Genomic DNA, 15,283 nt, shown 5'->3' on the forward strand with positions numbered 1-15,283 from the left:
ATGGTTTCTTCTCAAATAAGGCTGCAAAAATCAGTCAAGTGGATAGCTGGTCCACTTGACAAAGAATAACCCAACTGAGTATATAATGGAGAATAAAAAATAACAATAAGCTTGGCCTTCTTTTCAAATGAGTTATAAAAATAATTTTCTAATACAATAAATCAGCTTCAAGTAGGTTTTGAAGACATTGATTCAATCTAGCTGTTTAGGCATTGTCGAAAGTCTAAATTACCTCTGTATGTATCCAGAACTGGTAAAGGAGATTAAATTGAAGATGAACAGCGAATACTGAAGGTGGAATGCAAAGAGCCAATGGTAGGTAAATTATCTAAAAACAAAAGGGAATATTAATGACTAAAATATTATTTTAAAATCAAAATTTGCCAAGTAACAAATTTTAGAATATAAGTCACAAAACTTCAGCAATCTATTATCTCCTAAATCCAGTGGAGTAAGATTTTATTTTCCTAAACCAAAATCAAGTTTGGGAAGGTTGGATTCCATTGTGCAACTATCTGTATTGTGAGTGTAAAGTTAGCTGCATAATCAAGTCTCAAACAATATGAACCAGATAACAGAAAACTCTTGGCAACCTATGATAATCTAACTCAGTGAAATACAGTGATCCCTCGATTTTCGCGGGTTCAAACTTCGCGAAACGGCTATACCACGGTTTTTCAAAAAATATTAATTAAAAAATACTCCACGGTTTTTTTTCTATACCATACGTCATCACCAAGAGTCACTTCTCTCTCTTTCTTTTTCTTTCCTGTCATTCTCTGCTTCAATCATTTTCTCATTTCTCTTTTTTTCTCCCCTTTTTTCTATCATTTTTCTCTCTCTCTCTACCTTCCACTCTCCCCCCTCTTGCTCTCTCTCGCTTTCTCCCTCTCTCTCTCCCTCTCTGTGAGAACGCCTGCCCCACCTCTCCTGCAGCCCCCTCGCTGATAGCTGGGACGAAAGCACTCTCAGCTAAGGGACTGTGAGAGGGGCGAGGCAGGCATTCTCAAAGCGCTCAGAGCGGCTACCGGCCGAATGAGGAGGATGAGAAGCCGTAGCCGCCAGCGCTGCTGCAGGAGGACCCGTGTCCCAAGAAAGCCAGTGAGAGGGGTGGATCGGGCGGGCGGGCGGTAGCGGCGAGGGGGCCAGAGGCACTGGGGGGGCGGGGGCAGCCGACATTCAAAACAATCTTTGCCGGTCTCCGCACTTTCGTCGCTCCCCATCCCCAACTTCAAGCCTGGCTCCTTGCGCTGCCTTGAAAAAGGGTGCGTGGGGGTAGTTTTTGGCTGTCCATAGCCCAAAATGATGTTTTTACTTCCGCACCGCTATTTCGCGGAAATTCGACTTTCGCGGGCGGTCTTGGAACGCAACCCCCGCGAAAATTGAGGGAACACTGTATACTTCTTTGAAATCTAGTAGCAATAAAGATGAGAAAATAACAAAATGGGTTGTCATGTTTTATTATTTTAAATCTCTTAACTCAAATAATTTCCTTCTTGCTCTTTTGATATGGAACACCTTATTAGTCAGAATGATGAATTCCAAAAGCAGCAATACTTTCCGTACAACTCATGTGCCTCCTTTTTAATTATCATTAAGAAAGAATCTGAAAACCTCCAAGCCAAAAACATTAGCACTTTTATCCAACAGAGGCTAAAATAACTAGTGTATATTTATATAAAGCATTTTAAGAGAAGAATTTGGAACAGTTATTATCAGAGAAATAGAAAATTATGAACTGACAGCATATAGCCTTTTCCAAAGCAACAAATAAAGATTATGAGAAGTCTGATTGTTTTTCATTTTGGCATGACAAAAATTCATTTTTAGCACAGTGAAACAAAACAAACAGCATAAAATACTTTTGCTTCCTTATTGAGTCCATCTGGAAATAGAAACTGATTGCTTCACTAGGCTACCGCAGATTTTCATAATGCCTCACGAATTAATTTATTTTTGTTTCATTCTGCAACAAGTACTTATAAGCTCTTGTTAATAAAGTTAATAAACTCTCATATCTTCAAGAACAACTCATTTTAATTAAGAGAACTATTTCATTCTAAAGGCTTTGTGATGATGGGTCAACAAAATTAACCAATACTTATGTGAAAATAGAGTAAACGTCTTCACCCTCTTGTAGCTCTGGTTCAAATTACCGCAACAGTGTGAGAAGAAATTGTGATCAATGGCTGTCACAGTAAGATTGCCCTCATATCTACCATGGAGGTCATGGTGTATTTGATCATTTGACAAATTAACTGTCTTAAGGAAGAGAAGAGGCTAAACTGTGCAATAAGCAGAATCATTTTCTATTTTCCATTTTTATCATTCAGAGGGATACAATCATTTTTATTATGGTATATTCTCATTACAAATAAACACAGTGTTCCCTCGATTTTCACGGGGGATGCGTTCCAAGACCGCCCGCGAAAGTCGAATTTCCACGAAGTAGAGATGTGGAAGTAAATACACTATTTTTGGCTATGAACAGTATCACAAGCCTTCCCTTAACACGTTAAACCCCTAAATTACAATTACCCATTCCCTTAGCAACCATTTAGATTATTACTCACCTTTTTATTTATTAAAGTTTATTAAAAAAATATTTATTAAAGGCAGACGAAAGTTTGGTGATGACATATGACGTCATCGGGCGGGGAAAACCGTGGTATAGGGAAAAAAACCACGAAGTATTTTTTAATTAATATTTTTTAAAAACCGTGGTATAGACTTTTTGCGAAGTTCGAACCCGCGAAAATCGAGGGAACACTGTACATTAATAACCATCTTTTAAAAAAACATATAGTAGATGCCAACATTTCAAAATAAGTTACATTCACTGTTTCAATTACATCTGATCACACTTATTGCATTAGTTGATCATTTTTATTAGATACATTCAGTGAAGGGCTACCAAACTTTTTACTACCATATGTCTGCAGGACCCCCTGCATTTTCAGTGCAAAATGGGTACTTTGGGTTGGAGTTCCATTTTCACTACCCCACTGCATTCCCCTCTGTCCGGGCAGCAGCCCACCCCTGAATACATTGAGTAAATGCTATTTCGTGGTAATCAACAGTTTGGTTTGGTTTGGTTTGGTTTGGTTTGTGTTTGTGTATGTAATACATATCATTAAAACAGACCAACAATATATTAGAATGTCATACAAGCAGAGAATATACCTAAGGAGTTAGATTTTTAAAAAAATATTTTTGAATCAAGTCTAATTATTAAAATGATTTTGAAAATGGTAAGCAACTTAAACATCAGATAAGGAGCCACAGTCATATCATCTGAACACAATGCTTAAGTGAAAAGATGCATTATAATTTGATGCTAAACATATCTCAACTGAAAAGAGTTCAACACAGAATGGCATAGAACAAGCACCCTTGTTCAACATGTAGGCTAGATCTTCATATGCAAGTGCACTATCAGTGATGGGCTACCAAAATTTTTGCTACCACACTGTTGGCGTGGCTTATGCAGGACGCCCTGCATTTTCTTTCAATTTCAGTGCAAATTGGGTGCTCTAGAGTGGAGCTCCATTTTCACTACCCCACTGCGCTTCCCCCTGTCCCTGGGCACTGTACATATAGTTCTCTATCTAAAAAGTATCTAAAAGCAAAAATGTTCTAGTTAAATTCATTCCTTTGTTATACATAATTTCTAAAACTGTAAAATCTTTAATTGCTTTACTCTTTTTTGTCTTTGACATGCACTACACGCTGGACATACTCACCCATGATGCATATTTTTGCAGAACAGATTGTCTTAATGCTGTGAATAAGTTATAATGTTCAGAACTATGATGTGTTTGATGGGCAGCCCATAAAAAATTAACTTCTGCAATAAAAGAAAAATATTTTGTGAGCCATGCACAATATGATCACATTTATATTTTAAACAAAATTTAGCAATAAGCAAATATATCCTTTCTTGTGTAGAGAAATTCTGCATTGCTAAATATGCATGATGCCCCAGTCTATGAAAAACGTAAGTAAAGTGCCAGTCCAATCAATATCCTAGCAATTACTTTTGAAAAAAACGTTTGACAAAATGCAGAGAATGACTTCTGGAATTCTTTCCGGAACTCCTTTCATAGTAGTAGGAGACATTTTATTTCCTTCTGCGTAGCATATTCATCTGAATGCATGGATGTGCATGTATTCAAGAGGAAACATTATATTTCTCTATAGCAGTCCTTGCTTGAACTAATCCATTGCGTTACTCAATCTTTCTGTTGCCAGCATCTCCTGCTTTGTACCATTTAGTTTTCAGTTACTTTACTGATGAAAGACAGATGAACACATCAGATACCCAAATTCTCTGTATATAATTTATTTACAACATTCTATTTTGTTGGAAAAAATATAATGTTTACTTTTAATCTGGAAAAGAGTATCTAAAAAAAAAACTGTAAAAGAAAGAAACAAGCATTTGAACAAACCAGGATGTTTTATAAGTATATATTTGAATTTAAAAGGACACATGAAATAAAGAAATGTATGTTGTTCATTTTATTGCCGTTCCTTTGCATACTCTATAGGTTCATACATTCCTTTGAAATTAAATGTTTAATGTTTTATGCTTTACTGCAGAAAAATCAGATATCGTTTTTCCAATTCAGGAAGTCGTCCCCCTCCCAAAAAACCTCTGAATTTTTCAATTTGGATATAATACAAGAATCTTTCATTTATTTATTTATTTTTAAATGTAGATAAATTGGATCCACCACAAATTGATCCTTCAATTGAAAATTTAAATTTAATTTTAAAAAGGCTTTTACAACAGATTCAAGTCACAGAAAGGTGATTCTGTATTATTGGAGGCAACCAATTAATTTGGTCTTGTCAGTTTTTGTTTGTTTGTTTGTTTTGCAACATCTCACAGATGTTTTCACAGAGTTTTTTGCAATTTGTCACAGATGGTGCTTTTCTTCAGAACAAAACAGAACTACAGAAAGGCTTGAGACAAGATTTCAAGGCAAGGTTGGGTTAAGTATACAGCAATAATATGCACTTGTCCAGGTAACTAACCTATTTAACCTTTTGTTAAGATAACAGTAACATATTCCTCAGCATATACCACCAATCTTCCTCAATAATAGGAAAGATTCACAAGAGGTCCACATGTGAGTGAGTTACTTAAATATTGGGATAAACCAGCTTTTCTCAACTGGGCGACCGGGGGTGGGGAGGGTTATGTGAGAGGTCAGTAGGCGTTCCATGAGAGATCATGATTAGGAAAAAATAAAAACATTCATATATTAAAAAAATCATAATTTGTGGACATTATGTCCATTATGTCACAAGAACAAGGGGACACAATCTGAAGTTAGTTGGGGGAAAGATCAAAAGCAACCTGAGAAAATATTATTTTTCTGAAAGAGTAGTAGATCCTTGGAACAAACTTCCAGCAGACGTGGTAGATAAATCCACAGTAACTGAATTTAAACATGCCTGGGATAAACATATATCCATTGTAAGATAAAATACAGAAAATAGTATAAGGGCAGACTAGATGGACCATGAGGTCTTTTTCTGCCGTCAGACTTCTATGTTTCTATGTTTCTATGACATGGTATCCAAAAGCTGAAAAAATACCTCATGGATTCTTCTCCTGTAAAATTACTTCATCGGCTCTTCTAAGGTAAGAAAGATTAAATTAAGCATATTCTATGTAATGAGACCCTGGCCCAGTCTATTATAACTGATTTTCATTTCCTTTGGGTGAGGGAGTAATTTTTTCATGTCACCTAGTAGATCGCTTTAGTGCAGAAATGTATTTGTTAGAGGACCAATCAAAACTTCTTGACTTGGATCCATATCTAAAGTCTCAAGTTATAACGGCCTCTAAAGTATATTTTTCTCATTCCAAATATTTTTTTTTCTAGTAAAGTACCTTCCATGCATAAAAATGTGCTTATGCTAACCTGTTTACTGCCTAACGTTTGAAGATGTTAGTGAAGTAGTTAGTCAAAAACACTTGGTATTTGAATACATATTTATATCGTCAAAGTTACTAACATAATCATGCACATCTAAATGCATTATCCCTTGTAGCAAAGTATGGCCTGTAATGTTACTATTTCTTCTGTAATGAAAACATGGTTTTCCCTGAATTAGAGATAGTGTTTTTACAAACAAATTGGCCATAGATATTTCAATGAATCGTTAAAATCTGCTTAAAGGTGACTACTTCCATTACATCTTGATTAGCTATATTAGGTCTAGGTCCATTTCTACCTCTATCTCTGTATAAAGTACTAATTTCCTCATTTTATTGATTGTTCTCCTTTGGTTTTTGAAAATTTGTATTTATTTATTTGAGTTGGAAAAGACCTTGTAGGTCAGGATCCTCAAACTACAGCCCATGGGATACATCCGGCCTGCCCACACATTCTGTCCGGCCCAACCAGTGGTGGGATCCCCTCAACTCCCAGCCACTCTTTGCAAGACTGACTTTTCTTGCTGCCCTTATTGCCCCTCCTTCAGCCTACAAGACCTTGCAGATTGCAGCCGCAGGTCTGTGAACTACAACTCATTGCTGCCCACACACTTCTGCTAACCACATTTTGCAAAGATAAGGCTGAAGGAAGTGAGCTGGTTGGGTGGGGATGAGCTGGTGGAGTGGCTATACTGGCCAGTGGAGCGATGATGGATTGATACAAGAGGATAGAGATTTGAGATTTGAACTCTCCCTGCGCTTTGGAGAAGCTGCCTCAATCTTAGGTGGGAGGGGGAAGACTTTGTGTGAGAGCTTTCTTTCTTCCTGAGCTTTGCAGCAGCTGCCTCAATCCTAAGTGGGAGGGAGGAGACTCTGTGTATGAGAGTGCTTTGACCTCTTGGAGGGAGGAATTGGAGAAGCTGTCCCAATCCTAGATAGGAAGGGAGGAGACGTGCGTGAGAGCATTGTTTGGACTCTGGGAGTGGGGTGTTTGCAGAAGGTGCCCAGCCTAAATTCAACCATCACATCTGAACTTTAATTTTTAACTCTTTGCTTACAGCACCCTGAAACCTTTGCCTGGAACAAAAGGGGAAGGAACCACATGTGTCCATAGAGAGGAGAAGGGAAGGGACTTCACTTAGTTACAGTCTCAATTGATGCATTTCTCACTCTGGTTTATTGTGTGGTCATCTGAAACATATGATCAGGAGTTATTTTGAAGGAAATCCTGTTTGTTTTATTCTTTTTTAATAACCTATTTTAAGGAGCCTGAAACTGATGCTGTAATGAAGTTAGGCAAATGGCAAGAAAGTTTGCACTTTTTTCACTTTTGGAGGAGTTCTTATTAAGTAAATAGATTCCTTAGGTTGAACAAATACAGCTTATGAAGGAAAAAGGCAAAATAAACTGCTAAATTGGCCATGCCCACCCAATCACATGACCATCTAGCCACACCCACCCAGCCACATGACCACCTAGCTATGCCTGCCCATCCAGTTCAGCCCTCCAACAATATAAGGGACTGTGAATCAGCCCCCCTGTTTAAAAGGTTTGAGGATGCCTGTTGTAGGTCATCTAGTCCAATGGTGTACTCAGGCAGTATTTCCTACACCATTTTGGATAAATGGCAGTCCAGTCTTCCGTTGAAAGTCTCAAGTGTTGGAGTTCTCACAACTTCTGCAGTCTTTGCAGAGTTTTTTTTCATTACTCTAACTTGCTCCAAGTAAGTTTATTTCCAGCCCTAACCAGGTGCTAACGATGTTCCCAGCTCTTACTGCTTACAAGCTCTTTCATTATTACTCTCTGCTAAGAATATTTTCCAAGCCCTGTCTTTGCAAGTTTTTTTCCATTGGCCTAATTTGCTCCAAATACTTATTTCCAGCCATAACCAGGTGCTAACGTTCCCAGCTCTTACCCGCTTGATAGCTCTTTCACTGTTACTCTCTGTGAATAATGTTTTCCAAACCCTGTCTTTGTAGGTTTTTTTATTATTCTACTTGCTCCGAATGCTTTCCAGCCCTAACTAGGTGCTAACAATGTTACCAGCTGTTACTGGCTTACAAGCTCTTTCATTATTACTCTCTGCTAATAATATTTTCCAAGCCCTGTCTTTGCAGGTTTTTTCCCATTGCCCAAATTTGCTCCAAATACTTATTTCCAGCCCTAATCAGGTGCTAATGTTACCAGCTCTTACCAGCTTGATAGCTCTTTCACTGTTACTCTCTGTGAATAATGTTTTCCAAACTCTGTCTTTGTAGGTATTTTTATTATTCTACTTGCTCCGAATGCTTTCCAGCCCTAACTAGGTGCTAACAATGTTACCAGCTGTTACTGGCTTACAAGCTCTTTCATTATTACTCTCTGCTAAGAATATTTTCCAAGCCCTGTCTTTGCAGGGTTTTTTCCATTGCCCTACTTTGCTCCAAATACTTATTTCCAGCCCTAACCAGGTGCTAATGTTCCCAGCTCTTATCCGCTTGATAGCTGTTTCACTGTTACTCTCTGTGAATAATGTTTTCCAAACCCTGTCTTTGTAGGTATTTTTATTATTCTACTTGCTCTGAATGCTTTCCAGCCGTAACTAGGTGCTAACAATATTCCCAGCTGTTACCGGCTTGCAAGTTCTTCCATTGTTACTCTCTCCAAATAAGGTTTTTTAAAAGCCCTAACCAGGGGGGATAAAACCATGTGCTGAAACTGACCACACTAAGGATGCTAGCCAGATCAATATCTGGTAAGAAGATTATTTTCCCTATTTTCCTCCCCAAAAACTAAAATGGGCCTTATACTCTGCTGCATTTTATATTCCAAAAAATACGGTACGTGTAAAGCTAGATATTAACATTGATAATACGGTACATGTAAAGCTAGATATTAACATTGATAACCATAAAATTGATAACCATAAAATTATGAACTATTATAGGAAACAATTTAATTATCCATTAACTTCCTGAAATTCCCACAATATGTACAACTAGATGCTCTGCTATGATTTAAACCTGGAAAAGAATCCCTAATATTCACTCTAAAGCTTTTTTTTAAAAATCATCTTCTGTCCAAGGATACAATATTCTTAAACTTCAATTCTTAAGGAAAGCAAAATATCTTAAACCCCTTCCTAATGAGTTCATTAGAGACCCAGTTATTCATTCAAACTTCAATAAGTGCAAAATAATTTACATTTGAATACTTCCTAGGAGTATGACAGAAGCTAAATGAGCAAACTAAAAAAAAAATCTTAAAAGTGTGGAGGTTAAAGATCTGTCTCTTTAGTTGTTTTAAAAGCATATACTTCCTATCACAAACTGTGTGTAACACAAGCCTCACTGCAATGAGATACAGCTGTACAAATACAATACCGTAACTGAATCTTGCTTTTTTGCTCCCCCTTCATTTTTTTTACATTGTGAAAAGTTCAAGGAAAAGAATCTATGATGATTTTACATTCTGCTCTTATTCATATAAAGGTCAAATGATATTGAGAAATAAATATTACAAGCCCTTTTTATTGCTAAACAGTATTCAATTTAAGCTAACAACAACAAATTATGTTCTTCATTTTAAATACAGTGTTCCCTCGATTTTCGCGGGTTCAAACTTCACGGAAAGTCTATACCACGGTTTTTCAAAAATATTAATTAAAAAATACTTTGCAGTTTTTTTCCCTATACCACAGTTTTTCCCACCCGATGACGTCATATGTCATTGCCAAACTTTCGTCTGCCTTTAATAAATTTTTTTTAAATAAACTTTAATAAATAAACATGGTGAGTAATAATCTGAATGGTTGCTAAGAGAATGGGAAATTGCAATTTAGGGGTTTAAAGTGTTAAGGGATGGATTGTGATACTGTTCATAGCCAAAAATAGTGTATTTACTTCCGTATCTCTACTTCGCGGAAATTCAACTTTCACGGGCGGTCTCAGAACGCATCCCCCACGAAAAGCGAGGGAACACTGTATATCAAACAGCCAGCTCACAAAATTAGTGTGTTTTAAAAACTCAATACGAAACGTTATGCACAGGTGGGACTGATTTTAAGTTTCAACTCTTTTAGTATTTCCCACCATTTATTAGAAAACAAATGATTAGTTAAAAAAGAAAGCAAAAAATCCTCTAATATATCTTGTTTCAGTCAAACAATGCATCAGTCATTTCATGCAAGACACACTCCAAAGTGCCCACCAAGTGGATTTGACTCATTCATAAATAATTATATGTAGCATTGCAGTCTTAATTTGGACAAAGAAATATTTATAATAAAGGTTAAAAATTTAATTTTGATTTTTTAATGCAAATGGAAATCTTCTATGAAAAAATAATTTTTAAATTGTGCACATTTATTTGTTGCTTTAAGGGAACTTTGTTTTGTTTGAAGACTTAATTACAACACACTCCTCAATAGGCTTTGCTTTCTACCCCAACTGTCAAATTTCCAAAATAGAACACTACAGGAAAAGGATAATCATGGAAGCCATCGAGATAGAAAAACATCCCCAAAATATGAACAAGCAGGATGATACCTCCCGCCTACCAGACATCTAGAAACCAGCCCTCATTAACAAATGTATCCCAGCCATAGAAACTGAAACCAGACTCAGAACACACATTGCAAAACAACCAAGTAGCCTGCAAGCTCCAACTACTCAAGATATCACCCCTAATCCACAATCATTAACTAATCAGCATACCTCAGTTAAATCAACGACCCCAGGTGTTACCCCACTGACTCACCAGGAAGTTTCTACACAGCAGGCAATTGCTGAGCCATCAAACCACACCCAGCCACCAGTATTTATAGAAGGAAGGCAGCTCAGATCTCGCTGTGTTCGCCCTAGAACAAGGACAGAAGCACCATATATATGACGGCGCTGGACTTACCCGGCAGGCAGGCTTTGCTGGAGGGACCGGGAGACACCGGACCCCCATGGCGGCCGCCATTTTGGATCCCGAGTGAAGTCTCGCGAGGCGAGACTTCGCTCGGGATTTCGGGCCTGTTTGGCCCGGCTGCTGATTGGTCCGGGCGGGGCCTGCTTCCCCTATATAAGGGCGAGCAGGCCCGAGGCTCAGCCTTCTCGCCCGGACAGCAGCCTCGAGCAGACACATGGCTGTCTGCTCGTGGAGTCCTTTCGGCAGCCATGTGGGCGGCCGCCGCTTTTGGAAGCCTCGTCGGAGGCTTGAAGAGGCTGCAGCTCGTCGTGAGCAGCTGGAGCAGCCCTTCCGAGGCCTGCGGTCTTCTCCTCAGGCTCGTAAAACGCGGCCGCGTGTTGCGGCCGCCATCTTGAGAGCCTCATCGGAGGCTCGTGGAGCGGCTGGGGCTTCGGGTCCGGCGGTGAGGCTGGGTCTGTGCCGTCTTCGGCTGTTGGCCCCCCTATTGGATCGTTGCGGTCGCCCCCTCGGGAACGGGGGGATCGGGCGGAGGGCTCGCGTGTGCGCCTCCCCCCCCATTCGTGGCCCCTGTTGGAGGGCAGTTAGGCCCTTGGCGGCAGCTTACTGCTGCTGCGCTGCCCGTGTGGGCTGCGGCCATTTGCTGCCCTCTTTTGGGGCCTGGGCGGCCCCGGTTTCATTCCTGTTAAAAAAGAACTATGGTGTAAAACAAAACATACACAATAATATTGATAATTGTGGTTAATATTATTTAATATATTTATATAGACACACAGAAGGCAGGAAAAGACCTATTGGTCCCTCTAGTCTGCCCTTATAGTATTTACTGTATTTTATCTCAGGATGGATATATGTTTATCCCACACATGTTTAAATTCTGTTACTGGGGATTTATATACCAAGTCTGCTGGAAGTTTGTTCCAAGGATCTACTACTCTTTCAGTAAAGTCGTAGTCAAACTTCAGTACAACCGTTTTAGTCAAACATTAATTATTTAAATGTTTGGTAGCCTAGGAAGGTGATGAGGCCCTTGGCCAGGGTAGCTAGGAAGCCCCCCCCCGGTGGGTCCTGCTGGGGGGGATTACGGTTGGTGGCCACCCGGTCCTGGTTTTCTTGGGGGTTTTCGGGGGGGGGCACCTGTAACCGGGTTTGGCCCCCCCGCCGGCTCCTACCCTACGGCAGCTTCAGGAATTGGCAGGGATTCTTAATTTTGCCTGTCGGGTGGTTGTTCCTGGTAGGGCTTTTTCCAGGAGGTTGTAAGACACGATGGAGGGGCTCCGTCTGCCCCATCATCGTACCCGCCTTTGCGCTGGGGTCAGGGCTGACCTCGGCGTGTGGTGGGATTTCTTGGTTAGGTTTAATGGTTTGTCTTTCTGGAGGCACGAGCTTCTTTTGGAAGCTGAGTTGCAGCTCTGCTCTGATGCCGCGGGAACTTGTGGTTTCGGGGTAGTGTTAGGTGACCAGTGGTGCTGGTCGGCATGGCCTCCGGAATGGAGTGCCTCTTCGTTGGTTAAGGACCTTACGTTCTTAGAGCTCTTCCCCTTAATAGTGGCCTTAGAGCTTTGGGGGGAGCAGTTTAGGGACAAGTCCGTGCACTTTTGGTGTGACAACCTAGCGGTTGTCCATGTGGTGAATGCCCTGTCCTCTAAGAGCGACAGGGTCATGCGGCTTGTCCGTCATTTTGTGCACAGGTCCTTGTCCCTAAATGCATTGTTTTTAGCTAGGCATGTCCCCGGGGTGGATAACGGGGTCGCTGATGCCTTGTCCCGTGGTCAGTTGTCCAGGTTTCGGACCCTGACCCCGTGGGCCCGGGAGTCGCCAGAGGCGTTCCCCGGCCACCTTTGGAGTCTGGGGGGGCTCCCGGGCGTAGGAGAGTAAAGGTCTGCTGGGCTATGGCCCTCTCTGTGGTGCCTGGCACTGTGGGGGATTCGCAGCAGACAGGTGCAGAGTTCGGGGAGTTCAGGCAGGATACGGGTTACCCCTATAGCTGGCCTGCCCCAGTTGTGTACCTGGCCATATTTGTGTCCAGTTTAGGCAGTGTGGCCTTTCAGTTAGGACTTTGAGGTCCAGATGGCCGGCCTCGCCTTTTGTCTAAGGCGGGGGCTGGTTTGTGGATTTATGGTGAGTTCCGCATAGTGAAGATGCGGGACGGCTGGCCAGGGCCTTATCGCTGGTTGCTAGGTCCTTTTGGCCTTCCATCTCATTGCCTTAGTCGGGCGGGTTTTGGAGTACAGGGTTTGGCTAGGCCAAACGTGGATCCCGCCGCTTGTGGGAACGCTCGTTCCGCAGTGGCGCCGCCTCTAGTGCGGTGACGGCGTTCTCGATACTGAGGATTCGGGGATGCCGACCGCTGGCGGTCGACGGCCTGTTTTGGGCTACGAACGGCCAGTTGAGGGTCCAGGGTAAGATCTTAGGCCAGGGCTCCCTTTGGTCCCCTTCTATTCAACCCCGCCAGGATGGACCGACGGTGTTGCTTTGGGTCATGAGCGCTCCGAGACCACTCAGCAACACGGTGCCGTCCGGGGTGGGGACCCTGCCGTCGTGGCGGCTGGGTCCTTGTTGTCTGGCGGGGGAGACGGGGTGTGCGGTAGGACGGGCGTTTCTACCGCTATGCTGGGTGGGCGGCATCCCATTGCTGCGCCCAGATTGGTCCTGGGAGGGCGGCATCCCATTGCTGCGCCCAGGTGGTGCTGGGAGGGCGGCATCCCATTGCTGCGCCCAGTTGGTCCTGGGAGGGCGGCATCCCATTGCTGCGCCCAGTTGGTCCTGGGAGGGCGGCATCCCATTGCTGCGCCCAGTTGGTCCTGGGAGGGCGGCATCCCATTGCTGCGCCCAGGTGGTGCTGGGAGGGCGGCATCCCACTGCTGCGCCCAGTTGGTCCTGGGAGGGCGGCATCCCATTGCTGCGCCCAGTTGGTCCTGGGAGGGCGGCATCCCATTGCTGCGCCCAGTTGGTCCTGGGAGGGCGGCATCCCATTGCTGCGCCCAGGTGGTGCTGGGAGGGCGGCATCCCATTGCTGCGCCCAGTTGGTCCTGGGAGGGCAGCATCCCATTGCTGCGCCCAGGTGGTGCTGGGAGGGCGGCATCCCATTGCTGCGCCCAGTTGGTCCTGGGAGGGCAGCATCCCATTGCTGCGCCCAGTTGGTCCTGGGAGGGCGGCATCCCATTGCTGCGCCCAGTTGGTCCTGGGAGGGTGGCATCCCATTGCTGCGCCCAGGAGGTGCTGGGAGGGCGGCATCCCGTTGCTGCGCCCAGATTGGTCCTGGGAGGGCGGCATCCCATTGCTGCGCCCAGGTGGTGCTGGGAGGGCGGCATCCCTTTGCTGCACCCAGTTAGTGCTGGGAGGGCGGCATCCCATTGCTGCGCCCAGTTGGTGCCGGGGCAGCATTCCATTGCTGCGCCTGGATGTGTGCTGGGAGGGCGGCATCCCATTGCTGCGCCCAGTTGGTGCCAGGGGCGGCATTCCATTGCTGCGCCTGGATGTGTGCTGGGAGGGCGGCATCCCATTGCTGCGCCCAGGTGGTGCTGGGAGGGCGGCATCCTGTTGCTGCACCCAGGTGGTGCTGGGAGGGCGGCATACCATTGCTGCGCCCAGGCGGTGCTGGGCGGGTGGTCACATGGCTACGCCCAGTTGTTCGGGGAGGGTGGCATCCCATTGCTGCGCCCCGGTCGCTGGTCTTGCTCTTGGGGGCAAAGACCGGTACGGCTTGGGGGTCGGTTGGGGACCCGCCAGGCTTGCGGAAGCCTGCGGTGGCTTCACGCTGTGTGGCCCGCCACGTATGTGGTGCGGTCTTCGATCCCCTGGGGATCTTTGTGGGTCGCCCTTTCCCTTAGGGCCATTCACCGGGTCAGGTGTAGAGGCGATAAGGCCCTGGGAAGGGTTGTCAGGGAATTTAGGTGGGGTTGTAGTGGCCCATCCCCTCATCACTGTAGATCGGCCGTGGCTTTACCGGGCCGATGGCGTTCACCTGTCAGTACAGGGGAACGCCATTTTCTTACAGGACCTGCAGCGGTCTCTGCGTGAACTGGCGCAGCTAGAGGGGGGAGTCGGGGGGAAGATAGAGATCTGACCCCCGCTCCGTGGCAGGTTAGGGGCGGAAAAATTGGGGGGGGTTAGCAACCACGCGTTCTGCCTTGGGCATCTTTGGGGATGATTGACAGGTTCTCTGCAAGCTCATGGAGGGAGCGACTGCCTGAGCGGATGGGGGGAACCTGTCTTTGGGTCCTGCACCTTTAAATTCCCGGATTCGGGTTAGCCGGTGGGACCCCCCTCATGCAAAGCATGGCAGGGTCGCAGGTGATGGAGTGGTCCCTCACCTGGACTTGCATCGAGATACGCCCATGAGTTGCCCAGGAAGTTTTGCCCTAACGTCATTTCCGCCCCGGAAGTGTTTGTTTGACCCTGCAGGTCCATTTCCGGGTCATAGTTGATTATGCTAATATA

General features: G+C 43.9%; 1 protein-coding gene across 1 annotated transcript in view; it reads right to left on the minus strand.

Moving 5' to 3' along the window:
• Window positions 1–15,283, minus strand: part of AGMO (alkylglycerol monooxygenase) — a 190,746-nt gene that overhangs the window by 126,517 nt on the left and 48,946 nt on the right. Inside the window, exons 4-5 of the mRNA XM_070726513.1 lie at window positions 3,744–3,847; window positions 233–328 (exon numbers count right to left, since the gene is read on the minus strand). Coding sequence (XP_070582614.1) covers window positions 233–328; window positions 3,744–3,847 — 200 coding nt within the window. The remainder of the gene's footprint in view (window positions 1–232; window positions 329–3,743; window positions 3,848–15,283) is intronic.

The sequence above is a fragment of the Erythrolamprus reginae genome, chromosome Z, assembly GCF_031021105.1.
Source record: "Erythrolamprus reginae isolate rEryReg1 chromosome Z, rEryReg1.hap1, whole genome shotgun sequence".
NCBI lineage: Eukaryota > Metazoa > Chordata > Lepidosauria > Squamata > Dipsadidae > Erythrolamprus > Erythrolamprus reginae.